The sequence below is a fragment of the Apostichopus japonicus genome, chromosome 10 (assembly GCF_037975245.1).
Source record: "Apostichopus japonicus isolate 1M-3 chromosome 10, ASM3797524v1, whole genome shotgun sequence".
NCBI classification, from domain to species: domain Eukaryota; kingdom Metazoa; phylum Echinodermata; class Holothuroidea; order Aspidochirotida; family Stichopodidae; genus Apostichopus; species Apostichopus japonicus.
The window spans coordinates 4,964,185-4,980,086 of NC_092570.1; the positions used below are offsets into that span (position 1 = coordinate 4,964,185).

At 34.3% G+C, this 15,902-nt stretch overlaps 1 protein-coding gene across 1 annotated transcript in view; it reads right to left on the reverse strand.

Annotated features, from left to right (window-relative positions):
• Positions 1-15,902, reverse strand: part of LOC139975142 (uncharacterized) — a 47,062-nt gene that overhangs the window by 14,987 nt on the left and 16,173 nt on the right. The window contains exons 16-33 of the mRNA XM_071982782.1: positions 15,535-15,627; positions 14,506-14,844; positions 13,954-14,052; positions 12,283-12,642; positions 11,260-11,361; positions 10,408-10,713; positions 9,863-9,955; positions 8,752-9,090; positions 7,764-7,862; positions 6,960-7,319; positions 5,649-5,750; positions 4,689-4,994; positions 4,135-4,233; positions 3,201-3,536; positions 2,043-2,156; positions 1,125-1,241; positions 860-967; positions 333-437 (exon numbers count right to left, since the gene is read on the reverse strand). Of these exons, the coding sequence (XP_071838883.1) occupies positions 333-437; positions 860-967; positions 1,125-1,241; positions 2,043-2,156; positions 3,201-3,536; positions 4,135-4,233; positions 4,689-4,994; positions 5,649-5,750; positions 6,960-7,319; positions 7,764-7,862; positions 8,752-9,090; positions 9,863-9,955; positions 10,408-10,713; positions 11,260-11,361; positions 12,283-12,642; positions 13,954-14,052; positions 14,506-14,844; positions 15,535-15,627 (3,477 nt within the window). The remainder of the gene's footprint in view (positions 1-332; positions 438-859; positions 968-1,124; positions 1,242-2,042; positions 2,157-3,200; positions 3,537-4,134; positions 4,234-4,688; positions 4,995-5,648; positions 5,751-6,959; positions 7,320-7,763; positions 7,863-8,751; positions 9,091-9,862; positions 9,956-10,407; positions 10,714-11,259; positions 11,362-12,282; positions 12,643-13,953; positions 14,053-14,505; positions 14,845-15,534; positions 15,628-15,902) is intronic.

Sequence of the window (15,902 nt, forward strand, 5' to 3'; positions counted from 1 at the left end):
GTGTTGTGCTACATCTAACACCCGGAAGTTTGAACTCTGTATATGTAATCTGCGTTGGCTACTAGTCGTAAATTGACCACAAACTTAACTTGACTACAGTGTGGAATATATTGATCAAAACTGCAAACACCTATAAACTGTAAACTGCACACTTCCACCAAATTTCATTTCTAGCTTGTTGCATATGAAAAAAGTAGAACATATGATATTAATGAGAAACATTTCTAGTCTCTTAATGATAATAACTAAAGGTAATCTGGCATATGTGACTTCACATGCATTTACCAACTGTTTTCATATACACGTTATTGCAGAGCATAACATGGTCTTACCACAATCGCTTTCATCGAGTCCATCCAGACAGTCAACAACTCCATCGCAAACTTGATTTGGAGATAAGCATCTCCCTCCGCAGGAAAATGCAGGAGGTTTGCATTCTATGGCAGAGGAGCAATGGTAAAACAAAAACATCACAAGTTAGACATGACAATAGTTTTGTACTTTGTATGAGGAGCATAATGTACCAAGGTACAAAAAAAAGTATGTGTCATTATTTTCATTAACTTCTGTACGCTTACGTTCTGTAGGAAAGCAATTGCTAAAAAAACAACAACACTAACGTGACCTTCAAAATAGTTTCAAATCAATTGACTTACTAAAAAAAATATTCCATTGGAATACTAGACCAAGACTGTGTTCTTTAATGATTGTAGCACACTAGTTAGTACTTACAGCTCCGGTTGTGTAATCCATATAATGTTAGCTGAAAAAAAACACCTTAAATAGAATTAACCTGATATTGAAATTCTTATTTTTGGCTTATTTCATAATGTTATAATTGAAGATGCTTGAAACTTACCGCAATTCTCAATTTCTTCGTCTGAACCATCAATACAATCCCGGTATCCATCACACAGAAACGTGTTGTGAATAACATCATCTCCGTGCCACGTCGCACATTTGAAATCTTTAAATGGAACATAACATGACATTACATTACAGGTTTGAGAACCTTAAAGGTATCACGAATATTGAATAAAATAAATTCTAGATACCCTGAAATGAGAATTTATTATTCTCTCCTTGTTTGATTGGTTAGCAGGTTAATTAATGTATGTACTCACCACAGCTATATTGCTCCTCGATACAAGCAAGGTTACCGTAGAGACTATTTGAACATACTTCATTCCTCTTCACACATCCTCCATTACCACAACGGACTTCAGAAATGGAGCTGCAAGCTAAAACAGAATTCATAGAATGCTTGTTAAAGTTTTAGGTCAGTGGTCAGTCATATCATCTTTATTATTATTATTATTTTTATTATTATTTATATTAAATCCAGACACTAGCGAGGACCAACTCATCTGAGAAGTATTCCTGAGAGGCTCTCAGTGCAATGACATATTGAAGTGTGAGTTTGCTGCTGATCTGGTTTTGTAATAGCCTGGTTAGAAGAGAATAACAGACACTTGCTTCAAATGTAAAACTGGCTTTGAAAGGCTGCCCGAAAAGGCACAATCAAGCAAAGAAAGGAAACAAAAACACTACATTGTTTACTATTTGAGCAGGTGTGGATATTGTTATTACTTTACGTAGACTATAAAATGAACAAATGAGAAGCTTTGTTACCTACCATATGTATCTTCATTCCAGTTTGAAGTAATTGTTACAATGGTATTATGACCGTTTGATATATACAGCGTATGTTTATTTAACAAAGAAAACGATCGTTTGATATTCGTTTCCGTCAAGCATGTACTCAAAGACAGAGAACAATGCATAGACTAAAGTAATGTTATAATAAAATAATATACAATAAAAGGTTGCACCGAATAATGCAGTCCATTTCATTGCTGAGACTATTACTGAAGATAACTCCAATCCGTTTTTGTCCTGCAAGTTTCGTTCAGCACACAATGATATGATGTTTGAGACGACTATGAAAGCAATTTAGATTTAATTGACTGAATTATGAAGTCGTAATATATTTGTTCCTTCTTTCCCTTCTTGATGAATGACATGAATATAATTGAACTTACGACAAGATGTTTCATCAGATTTATCTAAGCAGTTTGTAGTCCCATCACAGGTTTGGTTAGATGGGATACATTCTCTTGTGAATGTGCACATAAACTCCTCGTCTTGGCATCCATCTGCAAAGAGAAAACACAATATCGGTATAATAAACAGTCGTATCAAATAAAAACAAACCAAAATTGTACGTGTAACTGAAATAGGCTAATTATCATAAGCGTCATTTATAAAGAACACTGAAGTCATTCTCATGTTCTAATATGCCTATGTAATACAAAAAATACATACCTTCTCAAGCCACTTATTTCGCCTTGAGAATTTCTAACCAACATTTCTTTCCTACCACTGGTTACAGAATAGGATCATTCAAATTTCACGTAGAATTAGCTCACGTTGAAGGTATTTACGAGCTGAATTATAAAGACCTAACTATTGCCACTAACAAATGTTAATTTTAGTAGTATTTTACATTGGAAATTCTATAATATCCTGATTTTTTTTAAATAATGTTTTACACATATCTGATTTATCAAATGACATTTATCCCATTGGGATCAATATTCGCTGTGTATTAACGATAAACGACCATAGTATGGATGAACTGGGGGGCGGTAATTTCTAAATTCTGTTCTACTATCCATGGCATTATCAACGCAAACCGTATCCCAATGGATGACAAAATAATACTTTTTACATACAAAACAGCTACCTTGAATGCACATACTCCAGTTATTTGCTTTAATACAACATATAAACAATTGAAACAATAAATACTCTCTGCACCAATTATCTCTATACTTCCATAAGAACTTATGTACCAAGTTTCCCCTTCAGTGACTTCATAGTTTATTATATGAACCAACGATCTTTCAATAGCTTTCAAATTCGTTGCATGTCTAACAGTCATTTGGCCCGTCAAGAAATGCTTTACATTTCCGTTCTAGTTACTCTTCAAGTTAATTAAGGCTGTTACATGCCTGTGCTAGTAATCTATTTGACTTCTAAACTTAAAGGTACGTCTTATATTTTTGCATTCATCCACGCTTATGTGTCAAGGTACCCACTTGTAAATAATTGAATGAATGAAACAAACTGAACATTAAACAATATACATGCAGGTAAACAATCATACTGCCTTCCAAAAGAAAGAAATTATGTATTACCTATTTGTAGAGGTCGAAGTGTAATGTCTACCGATGTAGACGACGATCGATAGCTAATAACACGAATGAATTTGATCCAAAACTTGTTTTCGGGTACCACCAGATCTGGACTGGATGAGTCAAGGACAGAGTAAAGATGGCTACTGCTCTTCGTCGGATCCGTTCCAGCCCCAAGAGATATAATAGTATATCTCACATTTACATTAATTGAAGTCAAAACTGCCTCAAAGCCATCAGGAACCTCAAATGTCCAAGATTTTGTTAGTCCCTCATCATCACTATAAGAGTTATACGATGAAATACCATGGCTATCTGTCTCGTTAAGGTACGTTGGTTCTATTAGAATGAACGAAGAATTAATATATCTTAATAATCTTGAAACTAAATTTAAATAATTGTAATTAGGCTGGTATCAGAAAAGAAAAGTATAATTCATTAATGTTCGTGGTTTCCTTTTCTAAATTGATAGAATAGTTAAAGTTTGATGGAATTCAAATAAAGTGTAAAAAACTTATATTAGTCATTAAAATGTACAATAATAATTTTGGACTATGTATAAACTCAACGTATCTTACATCGCTGGGTAAAACAAAATACAAATTATAACTAATTGTACATGGAAATAATCGACCAAAAGCAAATTATTATATGTTTATATATACACACACACATATGTATATATATATATATATGTATATATATATATATATATATATATATATATATATATATATATATACATATATATATATATATATATATATATATATATATATTAAACTGTCTTTCGGTCTTATTTGAGGAACGGTAGTGAGTAATATCGTACAGAACTTTCTGATAGTTTTGGTCACCTTAGCACCTTAGCTTCATTTTCAAAATTATTCTTTAACGCCTTGTTGTGTTAACGTGCTACTGTTCCATACACATGACATACCACAATCTGATTCATCCAAACCAGTAGGACAGTCCCAAACAGTATCACAAAGTTTGTCCATGGCAACGAACTCATTCATCCTGCCGCAATGGAAAAGTTCTGTGAAAGAAAAGGAAAAAACTGTTCCATAAATCGCAGACTACTTACTTGGTACTATGGAAATTGACACATAGGTACGTCATGTACGATCCACAAATGTATGGTTACCAGACTTTGCAAACCCGCTAACCAGATTATCGAAGACATTCTTGAGAGTAATTCTTCCCGACTTCCTAACCGTAACCTCTCCCTCAATGGTGATAACCGTGGGATATGTTGATAAGGATGTACAATTAAAATTCCGTACTACAGATCTCAACAAATATCATACACATTAAGAAGTAAAGAAAACATAGTTGTCACAATAAAAACTGAATAAGAAATAAAGCAACAGAAACAGCAAAACGCATGGAGTTAAAATCTTACAGAGACATAAATGCGAAGTAACAGAGTCGCAAATTTCGATAAAAGGCATCTTTTAACTGAAGACAGAGAGAGATGGTATGATTCAGTACCTGATCGAGAGATCACCGTTAATGTAATAGTTGTTGATTGAGAAGATCCACCATCCAATGTAAGCCACATCTCAGCGCTACCAATATAAATGAATCCATCAGTGTCAGCATAAGGATTAACCATGCGGATAAGGGTGTCTGTATCATTAAAGTTTGATCCGGATCCTACACGAAGGGTGGAGTACAATCTATATGGAGTCTCCACTACAAATACTTGATCATCTGGTGACGCTGAACTAATGATCCAAGAGGTCTTCGTATCTTGTGACATCGCTTGAAACTCATCATCATTTCCAAGTATAATAGCTAGTACAGAAAAAAGGACAAAGAGTGTAGTATATATATATATATATATATATATACGTGTGTGCGTTTGTTTTGCTATCTGACCGAGGACTTGAACAAAAGAATTCCAGGTCCTCGGTTGTGATTTCTGAAGAATCACCACGTCCTCGGAAGAATTCTATTGTATGGGATATTGTTAAGGTTAGGGTACGTGGATTTGAACAATGGGAATTACAATGGGGTCCTCGGTCTGAATGTAATGTGTGTGCGTGTGTGTGTGTGAAGCAAAAATATCTACTAAATGTATACTTAGTCTTTCTTAAGTCTTTCTAGCTACACTGTGCAAGATATTATTTCACCTAAGTAAATCTTTAATTCCAAGAATTTCGTGTGCTCAAGTTATAATACGGAAACATGTGTAACATTCACAGTTGACGATAACTAACTGACTGAAATTCTTTTACACTTTTGTGAAACACGCTGACTGTAACCAACGTTCACACAAACTTGAGGACATAACGACAAATGACGTTCGACATACTGTCATGAATGAAATGAAACGACTTTTTGTGTTTAGTTTAGTTTAGTTTAAGACTGATAAAAAAAAAAAAAGTTCCATCATTATCGATTATACAATCTGCGAGTGATTGCAACGAAACGAAACTAACATCTCACCTTCACATCCCAACTCATCTTCTCCATTTTCACAAGCCCATATATTATCACACAGTTGATCAGAAAAGGCGACGTACATGCCATCTTCACACATCAGGATTTCTAGTGAACAGAATAAATTTGAAAACGGTATACAAGAATTCCCTTTGTAGCTACATGTATGAGCTAGTAAGGTGAGGAATATGCCCGAAAAATGTTACACAACCAACTAGGAACATCGTAACAAATTAACCAACGAAATAACATAGTTTTGTGCTTGGTTGTTATACAAGTTCTAATGTAAATGATTCAAAATCAGGTGATTGTCAGTACAAGTGATATGACTGATGAAACAATTATCCATCTCAAAGAACATGCCCAAACGTTGGAGTCTGTTGGATATTGGATACAACGATGTTGTAGTTTAAATTCTGATCTACAGTACATAGCATGGAGGTCAAACTTGTTTTTAAGCTAACCTATACAGTTAAAAAAGAAATAGATACCAAGTCATTCTAAGTTAATACAACACTTGAATCGATATATTCTAAATGGTACATTTACATTCACATCATTTGAAATGATACTACATAACATCATCAGTGCCCAAAACGCGTATTTCGGTCTACAAACGATTTGAAGCTAACCCATATCTATTCTTAGAACAAGCCACACCATATTGGACTCCAAGTGCAATTCCTGGATGAGATCGTATTGAGTAAGAATACATTCAGCCGCAGGACGATAATCGACAGATTCATTTCCAGGAGTAATAGCAATAACTCCAGCATCTAAGCATCTACGTTTTAGTTCTTTAAATATATGTTAGCAGGAAATGTTTTATTTAGATATTATACATATATTAAAATGAATGTGAAATTGGTATTGCCGTATTTATACATGCTGAATAACTCGGCTTACTGTCGCATACTACAAACATACAACAAATCATTTAGCAAGTTAGAAAATTCTTTTGTGAAACGCGCAGACATATCAATATTGTATAAAATAATGTTATATCCGTATCCCTTATGGAAGGTATGGTACAAAGAAGGATAGGAGTGAAGAGAGAAACCGTTCAAAATCTGTACAGAGAGACAAAACTGCAATTTTTAAAATCTGAAATTCAAATTAGATCACTAATAGGAAAGTATAAATATGATCTTTTCTCATAGTAACTGGCTACTAAACATTGAAGGAGACGTAGAATGGTGAAATTTGTTAACACGATTAATACCCGAAAAGCATGAAGAGATAACACTAGACAGAAATAACGCTCATATGTAAATAAAAGCTTTAATATTAATTATAAGATGACATATATTAACCTACCTTCGTCAGCACCAACAACTCGTATTTCTGCCCACATACGAGTTGAGTGTAATCCATAGCCATTATCTGAGGCTATGGCAATCCAGATCATGTTCGACTCCAAGTACAAATCCTGGATCGGATCATAAGGGGTAAGGTAACAATCAGCCGCCGGACGATAATCAACAGATGCATTTTCAGGAGCAATGGAACCAATTCCAGCATAAAAACCAGTAGAATAATCCAGCCTCAGTTCTCTGAACTGTATAACAATTGTAACATCCTCTCTGGTGGTAAAGTACTCCCATCTTTGTGTTATGCTGGAATCAGCATAAAGTGGATAGTTTGTAGTCTGAATCGTAGTGACATTTCCAGTTATTTCTGTTAACAAAATGACATTCAAGCTAGTCTCAATAACAAAGGGTGGTATTAAAAGAACCTTTCATGTGTTTATCGGTCAATAAACACGTATAAACAAGTTTTTAACTCACTCAACATTGGATAAATACAGATATGCAAAGATACTTTTCATATGCTATTTCATTAGCCGCTGCGCATGGCACGATACAATCCTCACTTACAGAAAGCTACAGAAATTCCAACCATACGTTCAGCTATTTAGTCCGTCAATAGTAACTTTTTCATGCAATCAGTGACGTATCTGAAAAGCCAAGACATCCTAACACGCTCATTGTATTTCTCGCTCTAGGCGTCATCTATACATATATTTTCTGGTGCAATGATGATATGCTTATCTTTCCATTTTATATTTGCATTCTGTGTAATGTACATGTGAGTGGCGAGTTAGATCACCAGTCGACTCACCACATCCAATCTCGTCATCACTGAAAGGACAGAAAGGTTCACCGTCACAAATCAACGATTGGTTCAGAGTCACATATGAATCTCTACACACAATAGTACCTATAAAAAAGTATACGTCAATATTTACAGTAAAAATATAATTGTATTAACATATTAGTAAAATAAATATAAAGAATTTGATGCAGAGAACTGTTATATAATTTTCTAGTTTTCCATTTGAATCTGGTAAACTCTATGGTCTTAGTTCAAGAAGATATTCTCGATCAAATAAGAGTTATTCATATTTAAATTAACATCTGAAGGTTGATAGACTTTCGTGAATAAGAAAGGAACCCACACGCTAGACGGGTCTCAACCAACATCTGATTATTTCATATTTGTGTGTGCTTTTTAAAGTGTATGAAATAATGAATAACTTTGTTTTGATATGTTTATACAAATTGTAATTTTGTGTAACATATTCGCCTATTCTACTTAGTGGTGACCAGCCAGGTTAAATGTTAGACTGATAAAGAGTTACGCTTACTTGTAGAACTACTAACAACAGTAATGGTCAGTAAAAGTTACATGCACAGCTTGTCTTTTCGCAGAGGCTCGACGCATCACACAAATTGAATAGGTTTATTTTAATTTTTTCTAACTGGGAAACCAATGAACGCCAATTCCTAAATACGTCATTCATCTGTTTGATTGCTTCTCATTTATTGAGTGATCTCGATTACATTTGTCGACTTGGTCACGTTCCACGCTTTCAATTATCGACACTAGCCTTAATGGAGCATAATTAAATATAACAAAGAACACTACGTGGATATTAATTCCATGCATTTAGAATAAAAAATTACACTGTTGGCACCCACACTTTAGATGTTCTGCCTACCTAAAATCATAAAGTAGAGCAAACTTGAAAAATGCACCTTAATTATGAAATTGATTGCTAGCTTTTACAATGTATGTTTAATCTTGCACGAGCATGTGTTATACATACCATATGGATCAACTGCTGTTACCGTTAACTGACTGGGCTTGTCGTATGAATAATAGTAATTGGAGTCTCTGTAGCGTATCCAGAAGGAACTCCACGGGAGCAAAAGTTCAAAAGTTTGGTTTGTGTTATCAATGAATACTTCAATCGAATTGACTGTATTCCAGACACCACTTCCAAATTCCAAGGTTTGGTAATAATTAATATTTCCATCTATTTTAAGAAGAGCCTGAGCATCAGATTCAATAACAATGGACCATATCATATCTTGTTGTTCATCTCTTGATGAGGACTCTGGGAGAGGTAACGAAATCGTTTCACCTTGAAGAAGTGTAGCTGATACTAAAGGATAAAGAACAACGTCGCAAAACTTACTGATCGCATTAATTGAATACGGTACCACAAAGAAAACGAAGGACAAAGAATAAGAATAATACAGTAAGATGACCAACTGTGTTCTAAATATTAATATTTAAAAATACCCATTCATATCAATTCAAAGTTTAATTTAACTCCCAACCAACGTACTATAAAGTGACTAATCTTACAAATCGCTGTCTGAATTGTGATTACTTAGGTTGTTTTAAACCAGAAGAACAGCCAAGAAGAAAGACAGAACCACAATCAAGGAAGACCATGTCACTACCTTCCTGAAATATTTTTAAAGGTACGCCCATGCTTGCTCCCGAATTCACTATGAAGAAATGTAGGACAGGGGTAATGCCTCACATGATTAATACCTCAGATTCTACATGTACAACCGCATGGTAGTTCATCTTATTCTGGTTAAATTTATGAAACGTATGTGGACCACCTTTGGTATGCTTGAGGGAGAATATGTGAAAGGTTATTCGATGAAAACATCAAGTAACTATAGATATACTGATAATGTTAACTGTTTAGCCTAACTTTTCTTTAGAATAAGGTTCAATTTTCGAAATAGAAACAAAAACTTGAAATTCTTTTCACAATGTTGTGAAAACGCTATGGTACCAGACTTACTAGCAAGTAAATCTCAAATCCAACACATGGTGACAACATTATATTGTTTTGACACAACCATAACGTATAGTGGTTAATGATGACGAACATGCCGCGATAAATTGTTTCTTACCACATTCACTTTCATCAGCACCATTGGCACAAGTTGAGATATTATTACAGATATCGACCTCTTGATAGATTTTTGATTCGCACACAAAAAGATCTGAAAAGCAAAATGTGTCGAAGCAATTTCTGATCATTTCGATTCAAATTCCGTTAATACTAGCAACAATTATGACAACGGTTATGAAAATAGAACTACACGTATAACCTTTACAGTTTTCAATGTCGCCTTAGAGTATATCTAACATTTTTACAACACAATTATGTATTTAAACTCTCTAACTTTCATCTCTTGTGAAAAGACGATGGAAACTCAAGCACATCTTTAATACAGGTGAAAGCGAAATTACTAGCAAGTTTGTTATCCAAACAGTAATGAACAAGCAGATAACTGAAGGTATAATTTGCTATATATGAATTTATAACGATGTCTGCCGAGATTTAATCCTTAATGAGGAGAAGAGTTAAAACAGGAAAACACAGAGATAATAAAATATCGTTCAGTTATCGTGTTCAGGCATAATGAAAGGTAAACACTCAGAAGAACAATACCTAATGCATAGATGACAGTTATGTTGACAGATGTAGGTCGATAAGAGGATTCCTCTAATGTAATCCAAATGTCAGTGTTGTTGATATAAATCAATTTCTCGTGATCGCGATAAGGAAGGAATTCGAACAAGACAGAGTCCGGATCACTGAAGTTTGTTCCAGATCCTATACGAAGGCCAGAGTGCACCTCATCTTCAAATTTCACCACAAAGATTTGTTCATCTGGCGACGATAACCGCAAGATACTGGAAGTCGTCTGTGGTTGTGACATCAGTAGAACAACATCATCGTATCCAACGGGAGTGGCTAATGCATACAAAAAGACCCCCAATGAGAATAATTTATGGCGGTACACATATTTAAAGAAAAGGAGTGTTAAACATGCAAACAATCAAACAAAGTAATTTTCGACAGTAATAGCAAATACAGAAAAGCAGGAAGAAAAGATAAAAGAACACAGCCCAACCCTGATTGGTAATATCTGGTGCAGTAACTAGACAATTGTTACCAACTCATAGGATATAGATAGGTATAAAAATAATACCTCCAATAACTACCAGTCACTTTCCCGACGCATAGTTTATCTAAAATTTTAATTTAAAAAATGAATGGAAACAACTTGACTTTCAGCTAAACATATTTAAAAAAGAGATATTTTGGGAGAAAGTCAAACATTTTCTCTTTTAAATGCTCAATGAAAATATTTGTCTTTAATCGTCGAATCGAAGCTCAAAAGGAGTTGCTGTAATGTGAAACCTAGACAGTATTCCTGCAAACATGTCGTTATGGAGAAATTGCGTTTATGAATAATTAAGCATACAATTTTAACATTAAGCCCTTATAAAGTCTCACCTTCACATCCCATCTCATCGTCTCCATCATCGCAAGCCCAGAGGTTATCGCAAAGTAGATCTGAAGTTGCAATATGTCTGCCATCTTCACATCTCAGGATTTCTATCCGAGGTTTTAAGAGAAAGGAGTTTAATAGGAAAGTTATGTAGGAAACAAATTAATTTAGTGGTTTCACAGGCAAGTTTGGTTAAATAGTATTTTATAACTTAATGAGCAACCCTTCTGAATAGTACATACATTCTTGATACAAAACGCATATGCTTTTTCACATTTTTATAATAAAAACTATTGCGTGGTTAAAGAAAATTCCTAGATCTGTTTTCTGTTGAGAGTGCTTTTGTCAAAATGAGCCTAAAAAATATACAGTTAGTGCATAACTCAATTGTCATATAGCAAATGTTTTGCGGAAACGAGCTTTTATCTGAAGAACTAAATAGTCAAAACCATGTTTTGGATACTACAAATGCTACAAAGACTGTATTCAAACTTTGCCAACACATATACGCTTTAGTTCTTCATATGAAAATTGAATGTAAGCTTTTAAATATTAAACATGTATTATCAAATTGACATTGCCAGATTTATTCATGCTTAACAACTCGACTTACTGTTACATATTACAACATAAAACAACACATTTAGCAAGTTAGAATAGTCTTTTTGGAAACGGACAAACATATCAATACTGTAGAAATAAGAATTCTCTCCGCATATCGTATTGAAGGTATGCCACAGAGAAAGAGAGAGAGAAAGGTGGAAAGAGAAACCGTTCAAAATATGTACAGAGAGACAAACTTGCAATTTCAAATCTGAAATTCAAATGACATCACTAAGGCAACGGTTAAATATTAACTTTTGTTTCATATTAACTGGCGTATAAACATTATAGGAGACGTTGAATGGTGAAATTAATTATCCCGTTTAATACACGAAAAGTATAAAGAGCAGACACTAGGCAGATATAATGCTCATATGTAAAGAGAAGCTTTAATATCATATATAAGATGACATATATTAACCTACCTTCGTCAGCACCAACAACTAGTATTTCTGCCCACATACGAGTTGAGTGTAATCCATAACCATTATCTGAGGCTATGGCAATCCAGATCATGTTGGACTCCAAGTACAAATCCTGGATCGGATCATAAGGGGTAAGGTAACAATCAGCCGCCGGACGATAATCAACAGATGCATTTTCAGGAGCAATGGAACCAATTCCAGCATAAAATCCAGTAGAATAACCCAGAGTCAGTTCCCTGAAGTGTACAATCATAGAGACATCCTCTCTGGTGGTAAAATACTCCCATCGTTGATATGTGATTGAATTAACATACCCTGGATAACTTGTAGTCTGAAGAGTAGCCCTACCTCCTTTTATTTCTGGGAAGAAGTGAAGCAAAGTGAAAAATTAATTAAAAAAGGTTTGGTAAGATACCAAACATCTTAACATTTATTAGTTCTTTGAATCAAAATAACATTCATGTTTAAAAAATCACAAATGCCTTGTCTGGGTAAGTAACTATGTTATACATTCACATTGAAGCGATCACTGGTAAAGCACTTCATGCCCATATGCACAATTTGGCGCAGGGTAAGATGTATGTATTCTATTACAGGTCTACCAGATATAGCTGAGCTCAGTTATGACATAATAAGTTGTAATACGCAAACGTTTATGAGTATCAAATGTTTGTCATAATGATTGGGATGTCTATCTCATCAAATAATATTTTTTCATTCTTTTGAGGTCTTCATAGTACCTTGTAACCCTGTAGATTATCTCCGTACTTCAAAGCACCAACGGTTTTTTGTATGCTCCTCAGATGTCCCAGAACTATTATTCAAACGTGTTCTACTAATAAGCATTTCTAGAAAAATATATGTAACAGTTATTGCCGGATGTTACAAGGAAAGGTCTCTCTTTCCTGGTGATTGACCTTTTTTGGTCAAATCAATCCCTAGTAGTTATATGTTCAGGTACGTGCTTCATTCCACAAATGATGGTCCTGCAAAACACATCTCATAACAGTTGCAGGACGCGTCTGCTTATGATCGTTTTTTATTTGTTGCTTAAAGTTTATTGTTTCTGTATGAAAAGTAGATATATTTTAATTTTTACGTTTTGTTTTACATATATGCCATGTTTTGTGCCACAATTTAGTGTTAGACTATCGAAAGAAACTGGCAGTTTGAGTCTTGTGTCATGTTACTTGTCCCCTAAGTCTTAAGTTAACTAGTCTTAGGTTAGATATCTGTCAGTTTGCCAAGTAATAGATAAAAGGTGGGTTCACTGTAATTATATAGGGAATGTAGATAGTTCCATGTGTAAGAAATGATATTTCCAAATATAAAATCTATATACAATTTAAATCTGAATAAATGATTAGCTATCACCAAACAAGTTCTACACGGGAGATTCCTTTGAGAAACCCTGGGCCCACAAACTCGATCACATCACTTTTTTTAGATGTTTGAAGTTTTCCAAACGCAGTATAAGCAGAGGACGTGTGTACATTTATCATGGTTTGTTTGTTCAAAACTTACATAGACTGAACACTGTCAGCTAAAGGGTTTAATTTTTAGACACTTGGTATAATATACTGGTTGCAACAGTTTCTGCGAGTTTTGATGGGTTTTTATTTCACATAACACCGACAAATACCGAATATTTCATCAGCTCTAAAAACTTACCACAGCCAATTTCGTCATCGCTGTAAGGGCAAAAAGGTTGACCATCACAAATCATCGTTTGGTTGATAACAAGGTAGGAGACGTCACACACCATAATGTCTGTAGGAAATTAAAACAATTTTTAAAAGTTCATGTGTGTGTTGAAGCCAAACCAACAATGGATTATTGATTGTAGTGGTGCCTATGGAAACTTTACCACCAAAGTGCAACGACCTTGGAAAGTGTAAAAATACAAACGATTTCCATAAAGAGACATTCATTTAAAGGGGCATATTGTGTTTAAGTATCAACCCAAAGTGACGCCTGCATACCATTATTTGTGATTATAACACGACTCGTTACATGTACCAAACATACAATAATCCACATATTGATCTATCACGTATTGCCAAGCATCTGCACTGTTCGTATATTTCCGTAGAATATAAGCACATTAGATGTAACCATGACCAATAGTAGGCGATAAAGAGAAAAAATATCTCAATTGATGAAATATATGTTTACACTATGCAGTAAATCTCTTCCCATGTACATCACTGTCTGTTCACATACCATCTCCGTTAACTGCTGTTACCACTAAATCCACCGAAGAACCGTAGTAGTAGTAGTTATCATAGCCGTTATAGCGGATCCAGAAGGAATTCCACGGTAAGAGAAGATCATCAGTGCTGTTTTGGTAATTCATTGTCAGCTCAATAGATTTGCCCGTTTCCCAGACTCCACTCCCAAACTCCAAGGTTTGGTCTCTACTGAGACTTCCATCAAGTCTGATAAGAGCCCGAGCATCAGATGACATAACAATTGACCAGATCATATCTATGCTTTCGTCTTTTGAAGTGGTCGTTAACAGGGGAAACATAATTGTCTCATCAAGATCAAGTGTTGCGGTTACTATATAAATAAGAAAAGTAGAACAAGTTACTGTATTAAACACTGATAGGGCCTACATGTAAAAAAAAAGAAGTCTTAAAAATCCAACATTATAATAAAACAGGATATCAAGGTATAGTTTACAGTATTCGCGAAGTCAACTATTGACGGATTGAAATCGAACGATACTACTACCTATCCAGCCCTGCTTGTTTTTCATGAGAAGGATACAGAAAAACAATCACACCATGAACACTTTAAAATTTAACTTGTATTGCAGCTGTGATAAAAAACCTTGATTTCAACCGCCAAGAGTAACGTAAATTAGACTAATCCCTTGACGTTGTCTTTATTATGTATAAATCTGTACCCAATATACATTTCTAATTATCCAAAACCAATTCATTGGGATATAACAGCAGACGGTGTAAATTTTAATTTATTATTAAAAAGCTTAGTATCAAAAGAATCAATTGATCTAATCGGTGTAAATAATGAAAAACTCTTGCTTATAGAAAAACAAAAATTAATGACTGCACTTTTTCCACAAAGCTCAAACATGATATTCTTTCACCGCAATATAAAAAGCTAACAAATCTAAAAGGCGATACTGGACATATATGATTAGCAAGAGCGGTAGGACTACATATCTAACCTAAAGTTGAATCATTTTAATACTTATTTTAATAGGGTAGCAGAACTGTCACTCACCACAACCACTTTCATCTGCTCCATTCTCACAACTTGAATCATTATTACAGACATCTAACTCCCTGTAAACAAATCCTTCACAGACAAGGAAATCTGGAAAAGAAATATATAAACCATAATTCTCAAATTGTGCATCTTCGTAATAGCATACAAATATATATATATGCAATGTGAAAAGGAAATTATCAAGGAAACAATTTTGTTATTGCCTGGAAACCTATCTCTCTCACAACCATATCAATATAAAAATAAAGAATTAAGAACGATATGTAGCTATTTACAATCAGAAACAAAATCGTCCGTACTAAATGTGTAGTTTGAATTAGTTATATTCTAATTGTGTTATGTGACATCAGATTTTCAGATAT